At 42.2% G+C, this 14,890-nt stretch overlaps 1 protein-coding gene across 3 annotated transcripts in view; it reads right to left on the bottom strand.

Annotated features, from left to right (window-relative positions):
- The window catches only part of LOC118770124 (SH3 and multiple ankyrin repeat domains protein 3-like), a 289,110-nt gene that overhangs the window by 57,784 nt on the left and 216,436 nt on the right, over positions 1–14,890 (bottom strand). For all 3 annotated transcript variants that reach the window (XM_036517579.1, XM_036517580.1, XM_036517581.1), the window contains one exon: positions 1,868–1,981. In XM_036517579.1, the coding sequence (XP_036373472.1) occupies positions 1,868–1,981 (114 nt within the window). The remainder of the gene's footprint in view (positions 1–1,867; positions 1,982–14,890) is intronic.

Below are 14,890 nucleotides of genomic sequence, written 5' to 3'. Positions count from 1 at the left end.
AATCACGCTGAGAGAAAGGTGCGGAAACTGAAAACAAAGTTTGCCGTTGCTTTGGGCATTATTTCCATTTAAGATAGAGTCCACACTCTTCCCTCCCTCCTGTATTGGCGATCTCATATGGAGCTACCTCTGCAGTCTGTATTATGATTAAACTGCAGCCCAGAGCAGAGGAGTCATTAATCTGAGTGAAATGTGTTTAACCCCCTTCCTGGCTGATGCGCGGCAGCTCAATTTATTTCTTTTCCATTAGCAAAATTCCTCCAGCTGCTGGAAGGGCCGCTGTGGGGGAGGGGGGGGGGGGTGCAGGGGAAAGATGAGGGGAGGAGATAAGCACAGGGAAGAGTGGCCGGGTGCATGCAACGTGGAGCAGGATGCAGGAGAACACAGCACAACATGCACACATTTGCACGAGAGTACACACGCACACTCATGCATAGTCAAACGTACACAGACACGCTTAAACACAAGCACAGGGGAAACACTGCTTTCTAAGATGCATCGGTGCACAGAATATCACTAAACATACGAGATAAATTATTCACAAAAGAAACAAAAGCACAAAAGATAGAAGACCAATAAGGACCATACTGCACAGACACAGAAAACCAGCTGCACTGATACCAAACAGGACTGCAAACAGATCGACAGAGAATGAGCTACACAGGAGAATACGTGAGAGACGCACATACCCAGCTGCTGAAATATGCCAACAGACGTGTGTGGTTATATTTATTTAAAAAGTACATATTCCTGGGCTTTTAGCCTTTAAAATGAACCCCAGGGAAAGTGCTTACACATACAAACTGCACACCAAGTCAACCGATGTTAACAGTCTGACTTATAAAAGCTTTCTGTGCTCTCAACCGGTTTCACTGGGTTCCATCTGAGGAACATACCAGCAGATGAGCCTCAAGCACCTATTGTTTTCCAGAACAGAAAAGAACACTATATTGAGCGTGACAGTGATGATCTGGTATCATCTCTGATGTAGGCTTCATCTTTTCATATGTATTTTTGCATGTTGCTCTGGGTAAGAGTATCTGCTAAATGACTAAAAGTAATGTAAATCACTACTGGATCACATTATTTGACACAGGCCTTGTAAGAATGCGGTTGCGATGTCTAAGCAGGGGTTACACGGGTAAGTCCGCTGAGGAGTGGAGGGGCAGAGCAGGACGTAAGATGCAACCCAACTCCATTCCTCTCCCAGAGCACAGTCTTTCATTGTCTCACTGACAATATCACAGTGCATTTCATTTAGTTCCCCTATCGCACAGTAAAACCAAAGGAGACTCTTATAAGGTCCTTCTCCCCCCACCCCCTGATGCCAGTTGTGACAGCTGCCACCCTCTTCAGTTACTCTTTCACAGCTGTCCCCCCCCCCACCCCCGGGCTGTTAAAAGGCACAGTTTAATGTCTGCGTCCGGCCCCTCGGTAACAGCAGCCTGACGAGCAGGCGGCCTCGCCGTTCTCGTGCACATTAAAATGGCCCTTGCTCTGCCTTAGAGAACACGACTCCCGACAAGCTTCCAAGCAGATGCCATGCAGCTCTTCAGAAAGGCAGCCACAACAGCGCTTAGCACCCCGCTAACAGTCCACTGAACTGACAGGACACATAGGAAGGTTGTTCCTGGTTGGCAGAGTTTAGCTAAAGCTTCCAAAGCATATTCAACCTGTTTAAATGACAGGTTACAACTGCTCAGAAACTGTAGTCACGCGGTGTTGTGACAAAGTAAGTGCAGGGCACATTTTGTCCGGTGAAGATATGACTTGTACCAGCGCAAAGAAAAGCATAGTTACCATCCCCTTCAGCAGAAGGGGAGGGGCAAGCTGAGAGAGGCGGAGCCTGAAGGAAGGCGGTCCTTACCGAGTCGCGGGTCATACTGCCTCATCTGAACCTCCTCCACGCAGTCTGCAGGGAACCATCCTGTCCTCCCCTTCACCGAGCCTTCCCAGAATCCCCCCTCGCCGATGCTCAGGACTAAGGAAGACAGAAAGACAGAGACATTAGGTTAGCATCACAGGTTACATCACTGGACAAGATACCTGCGCTAGCCAATGCACATCGTCTCTCTCATTACTGTTTGCTGAAACAACACTTTAGTGTAGTCATCACAGCTATCAGAAACAACTCATTCTGAAAGGCCACATGAACATGAACAAAATATGTAATTAGAGCAGAGCTGGGGTCAATTCCATTTTAAGATTTTTCAGTTAATGAACTGGATTTCAATTAATTTCCTGTAATAACTGAATTGAACTGGAACTGACCTCGACATTGAATTATTTTAATCAAGGACAGGGCAAAAGTTCACTAAACTTTAGATTTAGTATGAGAGGGAAGAAAAAATCCAATACAAGAATTCACAGATGCAGGCACACAGGCACACACACGCATGCGCACGTGTGTGCACACACACACGCACACACACACGCACACTATTTTTGCACATTGAAGTGAATCCCCTGGTAACCTCTGCATCACTTGGCAGATTGCTGGGGATATGCAGGTTCATCACAAGGCAGAGAAAATGGTTGTTGTTTTTGTTTCCCATCTGAAGCAAAAGTAACAGCTGAACGAGGTTCGATAACACTGGTGCCACGAAGCGCTAATAGCACTTACAGATTTTCTTCATGTGTTCACACCCTGGTGGAAGCGGTACAGTACACCAGGAGATCATCCTCTCTTACCCTTTCAACAGCTGGCACAAACTACTTTCATTCCACAGTTGCTAGGAAACAGCATTGTCAGGTTATGTGGCCAGCTAAAAACAGCGAAGAACTTCTCGCTCATTTTCCTTGGGAAAGAATGACGCTCTCGTCGAGATTTCTTGTTCTTCTTGTGGTTTATGACACACGGCACTGCCCACAGCCAGAACTAAGTGCAGCTTCTGGAAGCACTGTTGCCGTTCTGAGACAAGTTGGCTTTGAAGCTTCCGATTCTCCGTGAAATCGCCGGAGAAGCCAGGGGGAGAGAGAATTGAGTTTTCGCAACACTTGTAATCCTTTCAGTGGGTTGAGCATCCTCAGACATGCCCTTGGGATGACAACCGTGTGTACAGGCAACGGAAAGGCCGGCACAATAGAAGCACATAGCCGTGTCGGTGTGGAGAACGTGTATAGGTTTCACTAGGAAACAGAGAGGAAGGGGCTAGAGTAAAAAAACAAGGCACACTACAGGGGCGTATCTGTTAGAGCCAACTGTCTGAGCAGTATCAACCCCACTTGTGCAGCACCTGGAGGAGAGTAAACTAATGTTAAACAAAATGTCTAATTTCATTGATAGAGTCATGTGACCTCCATGGCTTTCGAGCCAGTTACCCTTGGTGATGATTACCAAGTGATGGGTCCTGTACAATCTGCTCCCAGTAATGGCTACAAGCACCAGAAAGAGCGATTAAACAATACTCCGTTCTCCGCTTCTCAGCTTTACAGTTTTACTCCCTGCCGACACTGCCTGCCTCCATGCGGTGTTAGTCAGGCCCTTATAGACAACCCTAGAACTGACCCCCAATCAGTGTTTGGCTTTTGAAAGCACCCGCTGCAGATGGGCTATGAGAAAGAAACCGGCAGGCGGGGAACAGAACCCCCCCTCCTCCCTTTGCCTCAACAGCCCTCCCACTGTAGCTAAAATAATGCTGAGTGATCACTTAAGCTGAGGGCTGAGCCCATTCAGCCACACAGAGAGTGTGTGCATTCTTTTACAGCCATCATAAAATGGGTTTACAGTAGCACCATGTACGCTCCAAACTGCCATCTGTAATGTTCCACATCAATAGTCACACTCACTCTCCTCCAGGCATTTCCTAAATAGGCATTATTCATATACAGTGCGCTTGATAAATGCAAGCGCTTCCACTCCCACAGCAAACACGAAACAAAACAAGCTCCTTATGCACTCTGCAGTCATGCTTGTTGTGTCAGAGTTGGGGAGACACAAATAGAGATCTCAGTCTATTCAGGGAGGACCTTTTTCCTGTCATGTGACAGGAAGTAAAACCAAACAGTGCCACAGAGATGCACCTGTGATAAGGGAATGGCACAGATTTGTATTGGTTTAAAAACCTGAAAAGGTGCATGCTTGGTTTGTCAAATGCTAGGTGCATATGCTGCATCCCCCCATGCTATCATGCTTTTTAAACCAAGCAATAGCACAACTATTCTATTTCTACTCCTTCTGTTTCTACTACTAACACTGCTTCTTCTGCTGCTACTAACACGGCTGCTACTGTTGTTTCTGCTGCTACTACTACTGCTACTGCTGCTACTACTACAAGTAATATTTTTTATATGTACAGCTTCTTTCAGATAAACATGCTTTACAGAGATTAGAAATAAACCAGTTTTGTAATATGAACAAAACATTAGTGTATGGTAAAACAGAGGGCAGACAGAAATGTGCCATATATAAAAGAAAGTAAAAACATAATGAATGATACGTTCTTGATACACATCAAGTGAGCTCACGAGGCATGTTTGGTGGAATATAAACTATATGTGTTGCACCTGCAAAACAGTTCAAATGAAATGCAAAGAAAAGCCTTTTAAATTTTTGACTGGAATCAGAATGCTGATAACAATCCAAACCCTGGATTCTATCAATCCTGTCCTTATCTTTGACTTAATTAATTCAGAATATTACTCTTATCATCAGAACGAATGACAAAAAACTTGGTTTGCATTGGTTAAAAAATAAACAATGGCGCAGAAGAGCCCTGCAGAGATGGGTAGCCAAAGAAAGCCTAAATTTTCATATGAGTTCAATAAGTTCTATTGATGGGTAGAGAAGTGCTGTTCTGGTGCTCGGCTAAAGCAGCAGGCAACACTATTATCATGAGAGTGCAACCTGACCATGGCTTGCTTTAACAATTTATAATAATCTTCCTGTAGTGTTCGTTCAAATGACCAGCTGTCTTGAAAACACAAAATTGTTATCATTATATTCTCCACTACATTCTACCTTCTCAACACAGGAGGATACTGTTATAATACTGCTATGATGTAACTGTTACAATGCTATAATAACTAAGTATTACAAGCTATTACACTCCACTTCTGTTATGATGTCCTTAATGCCATGTGGATTTCGAATAGTGGCTTTTTTGTGTGTTGCTGTCCTTGTGGTGAATGTCAAACTGGCCAGAAAAACTCCTACTACACACTTTTATGCATGGCTAGATAACAGCCTCTGCCTTTCCATCTGAGTTAGCATCACACTAAACTTTTACTCATACACCTAGTTATGTATTTATACTGCTAAAATTTTGATGAAAAAAAATCAGGTGAAGCATGCCAGCCTAACTCAAGGGTACAACATCAGATCTGCGTCTGACCACAACACTGGACAAAGAATATGATGAGCAGAACAGAGAGGTCTGCATTCGTAAATACAAGAAGAATAAATTAAACACAATAAATTAAACAAAGGCACAATGCAGCTTCAGACAAAATTGAAGATTATAATAATTGATATTCAACCTCATGCAACTTCAGCAATGAATGAATTTTATATTAGTAAGAAAAAACACAGAGAACTACTGATCAAAATTTTAAATTTGTACAAAAGAGCCTTACAGTACATGGAGATGAAAGACATCTGGCAAAGATATACCCATATCACCTAATAAAAATCAGGTAAACATGCTGAGCACATGTCTGCAATATCTGAACAACGAATGGTGCATTACATTAAGTCATTTAAGTAATTTAAAAGTATTTAATACGGGGAGGAAACCCCATTTTTATAGAACACTCCTACCACAAATTTCCCTTGGGGTTGGTATGTGACATACCTGAATAATGGGTAACCTTTAAGTAATCACTTTTCAGTTTAAGGCCACCACCCAAACATTCAAATTCTTTGAGCACGAACAGTTGCATAGGGCACATACAAATACAATAGCCTTCCACTGTAGTCTTTTCTTTTCTAACTGTGCAGCTTCACTTCATTTCTTCCCTTTTCTAGAATTCAGATTTTCCAGAAAGGTCAGTATCTGTGTGTCATTGTTTCTGCCTTTTCCCTGATGGCGGCTAGATCAGAGCTATTCTGATGTCATCCAATGGTCCTCTATGTAAGATGTGCCCAACACGTCACCACTTCTAAGTCTTGATAATGTATGTAGTGGATGGTACCTCTGTTGCTCTTAAGGCCAACCAGAACCATAAATATATAGCTAACTATCATGCATATCAGGAGCGGGCAGCCCCATTGCTCTGTTGCCATGTACCTAAATATGTTGCAGGTCTCTCCAAATGGCAGTGCATTTTTGGCCTCATTTCCACTTGCATTGGTTTAGCCTGACAACTGCTCCAATTAAGCAACTAGACACTCAAATGGGGAAAAAGCCTCTTAGGCACCTGAGGACCAGGGATGCCTCTCCCTGATATATGTGTCTGTGGCCAAGACAGTGCAGGAAAGAGCCCACGCAGCATTACTAATTCAGAGGCACCGCATTCAGAATTCAGTGCCACGGAGAGCTCCATCCACTTTGCAGCTTTGTCTAATTGTATGACACTGTTCTCTCAGTGCTGGAAAGCACATATTTCAGTATGCTACAACAGCAGTATTAAACAGGGGGCCTCCGTCCACCCGTCTAATCCTGCAGTGAGATGCAGGTGCAGTGTTTTAGTAAAACACTTGTTTAGCTTCTATTCCTGCTTGAGAGCACTATTGTGAGCGTGACTGTAATGTGTCAGGAGCATTCTTGTACCTCTATAACCACCAACAAGCTGATAATGCTAACAAAGCACACAGGACACTTTAATGGTGTGTTTATGCAGCGACTCTATTGAAGAGAAGCAGAAACTGAGTCAACAGCTGCTGTCACTGGTCACAAAAGGAGGGCTGTTCAATATCAAAGCGGGAAGCGAGAAAGGGGACGGCTCTTGGGTAACTCACTCACTCTTAGCCAGCATTCTGAATTCATTCAGGATCTTGCTTCATTGAAAGACAAACTGAGTGAGCTAGCAAAAGGCTCCTTGATTAAATCTGCCCGCAATTACTCATCAATGTTATTCCACAGGCATGTGCACTCTCTTTGGACATAACCAGCCGTGTTCTAATGAGTTCAGTACGCCACTCTATTGCGAAGGGTGTTTAATTATAAATATGTACACTTACATGCCGTAAAGCAATCAATGCATCAATCAACCGGCGCCAAGTCTTTTAAATGCGATTTAATGAATTCCTACCACAGTGCTGCAAGGGTACATGCCCTGTGATAAGGCCTGCCAGGCAAGGAGCGATGTGACAATATCTCAGAACCCTCAGACCGTGACCCTTGCCGTCTGGGGTGACTGCGATACCCCGCTCAAGCGCTTTAGAGAGCAGTCAGTTAAGCATAACGGGCAGCGGTGAAGAACATCTCGCCCGTCTCCTGCAAGTGTCAGGAGAGATTTATCCTCCCTTCACAAATCTGCTCCCAGACTTTATATCATCTTATAAAGTACCTACAGGTCCACCTCAAATGGCTGTCAGGAGTCAGTCCTGGAGTTCATTTGCAGTGGTGCTAGAGTCTCACTGTTAAACAGTGGTCCCCTTCAAAGCAGCAGAGCCACACTTGTATGCTGAACTAAGCCCATATAAATATAAATATAAATATAAATATAAATATAAATATAAATATAAATATAAATATAAATATAAATATAAAAATAAAATATAAAATATAAAATATAAATATATGAATACACACAAATAACTTAAATTCTGATTTAGTTACTTCAAAATATAAAATACAAGCATCAGGGGTCCACACTGAGTCAAATGCATCCACATGCCATTCCTGCATGTTAGTCTTGGAAAACAAACACTACACTTGGCAGCCAACAGGCAGGAGGGCTACAGTCGTCTGAACAAAACCACATGTGACACTCAACACCAACGGATGAAAAAATGTTGGCCATCGTCTAATTAGAATTACGATTCCACATGCTCGAATACAGTGAAAAAGCAATGGGACTTCATTTTATGCCTTGGGGAAAGTTTATTTTATCATGCCTTGTTCCCAGTATCAGTTACTTTAGATCGAGCTGACCTCACCCAAGTCAGACAAAGTCAATTCACAAACCTAATGCAAAAAGGTAGATACTCATATTCTGAGACTGTAAGGCATAATTTCTTGAAATAACAATTCAAGATGGAATATTAACACACGCGCAATTTAAGCAAGAATGAAGAATTTATTCTGGATGCAGGAGCAAAGGCAGAGGCTCACACTGAATGAAAGTTTCCTTTTTGAGAAGAAATCATAGATGATTTATAAAAAAGACCTTTCGTGATTCTTATCCAGCAGGCTTACACATGGCCTGTGATTCACAGGGTCTGGACCTTCGACTTCCTCCTCCATCATCTCTGACTGAGGCACTGCTTTCTGGACTGAGAAAGATTTACCTCATTTTTCTCTCATTATAACCTCAAAGCTTGACCAAGGACAACATTTCAGTGCATTGTGACATAATATGATGCTCTGATCTGCTCTCTTCTTTCAAGTTAGTACTCAGTACCAAATCCTCACTGAATTCCTTGCAGATGATATTTCTTGCTCTACTCAATAAATTATTTGCAAAATGTACACGTGTACGCACCCATCCAAGCATATGTTTGCACTGGATTTCGCTAGAAGAGCATAAAGCTCTGTATTCAGATCATGTAGAGAAATGACTTATAACGTAAGTATGCCAGTACAGAATAGAGACTACCGCTTCATTTGTTGAAGTTTTGTCAGCCACCGGAGCATTAGTTCATTATTAAATTAAATATTAAATGCGCCAAGACAATATTTCAGTGTAGCTATTTTCTTTACATGTAATGTAATCTACGGGAGCCTTGTTCCACCATTCAGGCACCATTCAGATACTGACAAAGCCCTACAAGGTTAAACATTCATCTCTATCCGTTTTCTGCTTTACATTATGAATTATCTTCCATGAACAAACCTTTCAGCTATTCTCACAAAAAAATGGTAGGAATATAAAAGTAAGGTATTAAGGATATATTTTTGAGAATATATTTTTAGCTCAATCAACATACTGAAAATACGTAAATTATTGACAGTTTGGTATATTGCAATATATTTCTGCCTTGAATTAATATGAATATATTCTTGAGCTTAACATTATATATCGTTATATAAAATGCTCTATATCAATCATTGCTTTATCGGTTTATGATCTCGAATTGAATTGGATCTGCCTTGGAATTAGCTCCACTCAGAGCTTGTCCAGTAAGAGCAGAAAGTAGCACTGAGGCAGGGCTAAACTGAATGAAGAGATTGCCTAATGGGTTCAGAAACCTCATTGGAACACAGTTTTCATATTTTCAGCAAAAGAACAGAGGTGAAAAGCAATCTTGCCTCACGGTTGAATTGTTGCTCGTTGGTCCCATTTGGTGAACGGCCAACCCCTCGAGTCGAAAATGCCCTGCTGTGCACTGCCATCTTATTCTGCATCTTGCACCACTTGGTCTCTGAGAGGCCCTAGCAGAAGCCCATTTTGAGACTCATCAGAGGAAAAAAGTGCTCTTCCCCTGCCTGATTGCTCACTTTGAGCTTCATGTCACACATCAAAAACAAGTTTAGACTTTAGCTTCCCCTAACCATCAGCTTCAACCCCTCTACCTGAAGGCTGCACAGCAGGTTTGTAAAGACTTCTCTTGAGCACGACACTGTATGGCATTCAGCCCTTCACTCTGCTGAGTGTGATTCATTGTCTGGACCCAAGCCAAATCATTTCCATGCAGAACACATATGCAGGTTCTTCAAAGGAACTGCTGTCCTGCAAAAAAAAAAAAAAATCCTTGCATATCTGAGAAGCTCTCAAAAATCAGATGGATGCAAAATTTAAGGTCAATGTTTTGAATCTCTCTGGGTCTTTTAAGGAGATGGACTTGGTCGACGGATGTAAGATGACAGCTACAACAATTACACATGCAGACTCTCAATGGTGATTCTGACAATGAAGAAACGGCTTGTCAGCAACAGCAGCAGAACTTTATTATTACCATTATTATTAGTGAATTTCAGCATCTTTAGCATGTGTTCCCATTCCTCATGCCACACAATTTAAAGGCGCTTCCAGCTTTTACAACAGAGATGTAAACAGCAGTGAAAGGCTTTGCTAACTCTCAAAAGGTTACCCTCTTACACAGTCATTCTCAACACCCTCTTTCCCACTTGATATTTCATTGAGTAATGAATAATGAAAAGCATTTCAAATTTGCAGTGCCATGCTGCCTTTGAGACCTCTGTTTTTAAGCAATTAAACGTTCCACTGTTTCTCATTGTACTCTTCCAGGTAAAAAATTGCTTGCCATGAAAGGCTGAAAATATTCTAATGGGAACAGTTTTGCCCATTATTTGCCCACCTAGATTGCAATACCACCACAATATTTGGCTAAAGCAATGATTTCAGTTTTTTTCTTAATTGTAAAAAAACTTCAAATTCCAATGCAACGTTGAACAGCATTTTGAGGAAGCCCCATATTGTTGTCTAAGTGCCTCTGATCAGTGCTTCAGGAAGTGACATAATGATGGCACCCATGACCCTGAGGACTGCTGCGTGCCTGTCATTGAGCGGAGGAGAGGATTAGGTGTGTGTGCGTGTGTGTGTGTGTGTGTGTGTGTGTGTGTGTGTGTGTGCTTGTGCACTGAATAGAATTACTCAAATGACGATTTAAGGTCTTAAATATTCCCTCTGGTTTCCACAAGGGGCCCAAAGAGCAACTGGGTGAGAGCAGAGGAAAGCTGTCTCTCTCTGAGAGAGGGCTAAGAGAGTGACTCTGAGCTGAGGAAATTGCTTTTTTTTTGCGTGTACGTGCGCTTGCATGCGACTTTGACAAAAGTGTCCGTGTTGGGGTGCCCCTACAATTGACTCACTCCTGGTTCCTCCTCAGAAAATAGCATCACTCCCCTGATGCCCTGCTATTTCTAGACCTGGCACTTCACCCGCTGGTAATCAGAGCTGTGATTTGAAAGGTTGGCTGGGCAAGCTCATTTTAATTTCACGTCTGCCATGCTCCAATGCCCTCGGCAGACCATACGTTAGAATCGCTCTCACTCACACACACACACACACACACACACACACACACACACGCTCTCACTCACACACACACACACACACACACTCTCTCACACACACACACACACACACACACACACACACACACACTTCCTCCAGGCTCATCTGAGGTGAGCCAGGTTTAACACGGAGGTTGCCATTGTCTTTACAGCAAGTAGCAGACACAGGTTCTGTTAAAATGTAATATAGCACACAAAAGGTGTTTCTAATTGAGGCAATACAACATATGCACAGCATGGAGATTTACTGGGGTGTGTTAATAATGTGCTAAGCCTGCACCTACGATATCTTCTGTGGCTGATAATATTTTTGTTCACATTACAGCCATTGTGTCACTGATCATGTCACTGATCATGTCTCTTTCTCATCCAAACACACACATGCACGCACACATGCGCACACACACACACACACACACACACACAGACATTATTGACCTTACAGACCCTGCTTTTTTGGTAACACAGAAAGACCAGCACATCACAGCATGAGAAAAGCAATTACATGCAAAACACCCAAATGCTATGAGATTCTGTCGCCACGGTGATGGTAAATGACAGTGAGTGACCTGACAGTCTGGTGCTACGTTGACTGAGAGTATATTGCTGCCCATGACTAAGGCCTTTAGTATGTACCAGTTGCACAGGACCGTGTGTGCAATTCACTGTGAGCGTGCCGATTATTGTGAAACCATTTGCCAGAGAGCACATAGGATATAAAGAGTATACAAACAAGCACATGCTTTGACATATAGGTATATTCTGTTTACAGGGAGTCACCAACTGTGAATGATTTGGAAAGGCCAGCACAAATTGCTTGTAAGAGTATCTGAGCCCTTTGAACCCTGTAAATGTTTTTTTTTTGTTTTTTTTTGAAGTGAACTACGTTGGTACAGAAATATCATATGACGTTAAAGGAAACCTAGATTATTCATTGAAAAAAACCCATGGTAAGCGCTAATGGCCATATAAATCATTTATCAAATATCATTGTGTGGGCCATCTTTTGTGTGAGTGCACATCATGTCTGACTTTTATTTGGTTTAGTTTACAAATTTAAGAATTTCATTCATGTTTGATGTTAAGCACATAAATGACTACAACAAAGACTAATGGCAAAATCAAGCAATGACAGCCTTTCAGAAAATGACCTGATAGCAGGTGCTTTTATCATTGTTGGGTGTGTTACTTGATATATATTAAATATTACACACTCCTTTAATATGATTTGGGATCCACAGTTATTTCCCAAAACAAAAAAACAAAACCTACTCAGAGATCTCAAACAGACATAACTTAATCAAAGCACACACCACTGCTACCTCTACTACAATTTAACAGGAGGTCTGCATGACATCATATGTAGTTGTATCCATACGATTCAATGCAAAGCAGATTTGCACAGCAGTATACTTAAGCCATTGATGTTTCTGATAAAGCTAATATTGGTATTCCAAATTATTCTTTGAGAAAAAATTCCAGGGATGATACTGCACTTTATGTGACACAGACACGTGTCTGTCTAAGATTATTATATTAAGCATTATTGTAGGAGACTCACCAAACTAATGGCCATTGTCAAAAGATGAACAAAATCCACAATCCACATTTTAACTAAGATGCCCAGGAACATCCACTCGCTAGAATGACATAAATGATAAATTGGGCTATCAAAAGATAATCAGACCACAAAGATACATTGCGTGTTAAGAAAATAGCTACATAATACGTAACGTTAATTTAATACTTAAACATAAAATGGCTTCAATAATATGAGGGAAAGCTGAATATGTTGTATTGCTTGCTAAAGTGCATGTTACTCCAGCACTGGTTTTAGTATGTTTAATGAACTCTATCCTCAAAGCTGCCAGGATGGACGAGCTACAGAACAGCAATGAAACTGTGACGACGTTGTGCATATCGTGGGCACCCCGGACAGGGCCGGGGCAGAATAGGAGCGGCCCTGAACGGGGACATCAATGACAGAGCAGCTGGCACTCACAGACAGTCCCCATCTGACTCTCCATCTCTGTGCAGCTGTGAGCCCCTGAGGGTCGGGTTTTTTGAGCAGTAGAGGGTGTTCCCTCCTCCTTCTGATGCCATTCTGAGACAGTATCTCCCACAGGGAGCACTGGGAAACGAGCTACTCCTCACCTCTCGCAGTGATATTTCGATCCCCCACAGGGCTGTCAATCAAACACTGATTTCATAAAAGCTGCTTTTTGAAGCAGCGTCAATATTGTGCTCCATCTCCATCACCTCCAATTCTCTACATAAAGGCTGTTAAATACTAACACTGTCAGAAATTTGGGGGGGGGGGGGGGGGGGGGGTTGCACTGGACTGGCTCAATATATGCAGTGAGTCATTGATTGAGTGGGGAAAAAAGCATGGCAGAGAAGAAGACTGGCAGAAGCTATGACCCCCCCCCCCCCCGTGCCAGGGTTAAGTGGCAAGGCTCTACACTAATGAACTGGCTGACTTATCACAGAATAGGGAAGTTGCTGCTTCCGAAAGGATATGGTGCCATTTTTTATTCTCCTGCACAGCTGAATTATCAGACAATATTACAACACTTTTAAAATCACATTCCACTCAATAGAACATATTCTTTTCTGACCAGGAGAGGTAATATAAAAATAATAAGTGGGCTACACTGTATAAAATGCTATGGTTTTAAATATTAGTATGAGACATGAGGGAAATATTTTTTGAGATATTGCAGGACAGTTTTAGACGCAGGTGGTGTATTCTTAAGACAAGCAAAATATTGCTAAAATTGTTCTTGTAGAAGTGCAGAAATAAGCTAGCCATTGTAGCATGGGTTCACATCCATCCCAAATGTGACATCTCACCTCACCACACAGTTTCCTGAAGGTGACAAACTATGTATGTAAATTATTCAAATATATTCATCCTCACAGTGCTACAATTTCAGTGCATATTCTGAACACCTTTGAACTTCACACAGCCATTTGATCTTCGTGGCTACAATAGAAGATGTGGAACTTTACCATTTGCATAAACTTCAGCTTGTCACCTGACTCTTATTTGCAGACTCTATTCAGGCATGTATAATGCATCATAACCACTGCATTGGTTTAAATTTCTGCCTCAGAATTTCTCCTCTCTCTGTCTAATACCCTGCAATACTGGCATCATACACAAGGGGCAGGTTCTTCAATCCCGCAACGAAACCTATCGACTAGATGAGGAAGACATGCAAAGAGATAAGGAGGTTCTGATTGCACGGTAATGTAACATACTTACATACGTAAATATTATCAATACCATACAATGCAGGAATCCTGCAATCCTGCATGTATGGGACATGACATACATGTATGGGCTTACATGACAGGTCTTTGAAACATTCTCCCATATAAGGATACATATATGCATGCTCTGCTGGGGGACGTAATTAGGAAAATGTCTGCCCTTCCTTCATTCGTGTCCAAAGTTCTGGAACAGAACTTAAGATAATGACCGGTTATCAATTTCCAGGTCACTGAAGATGCCAGGATGTAGGAAGTGAGAAGAAGACAAAATTTAGTAGTTTCAGAATCCAGCCTAAGTCTTCACTCTCCATCCCTTTCACAGGCTAGCTCCTGACCTGTCCTTTAAATTAACAGTGGCTGATGGCTCTAGTGAAGCCATTTTGCCTGTGGCTTACTACTTATTTGGAGCTTTGCAGGTCCAAAGGCAAATTTCTGCCTTTCAGTTCATTTGGGTGGCAGTGTAGGATTGTGGTAAGGAGCAGGACTCATGACCAAAAGGTTGCCAGTTCAATTCCCTGCTAAGGCACTTCTATTGT

The sequence above is a fragment of the Megalops cyprinoides genome, chromosome 23 (assembly GCF_013368585.1).
Source record: "Megalops cyprinoides isolate fMegCyp1 chromosome 23, fMegCyp1.pri, whole genome shotgun sequence".
NCBI classification, from domain to species: Eukaryota; Metazoa; Chordata; class Actinopteri; order Elopiformes; family Megalopidae; genus Megalops; species Megalops cyprinoides.
The sequence above is the reverse complement of the archived record's forward strand: the minus strand, read 5'-3'. Positions and strand labels throughout refer to the sequence as shown.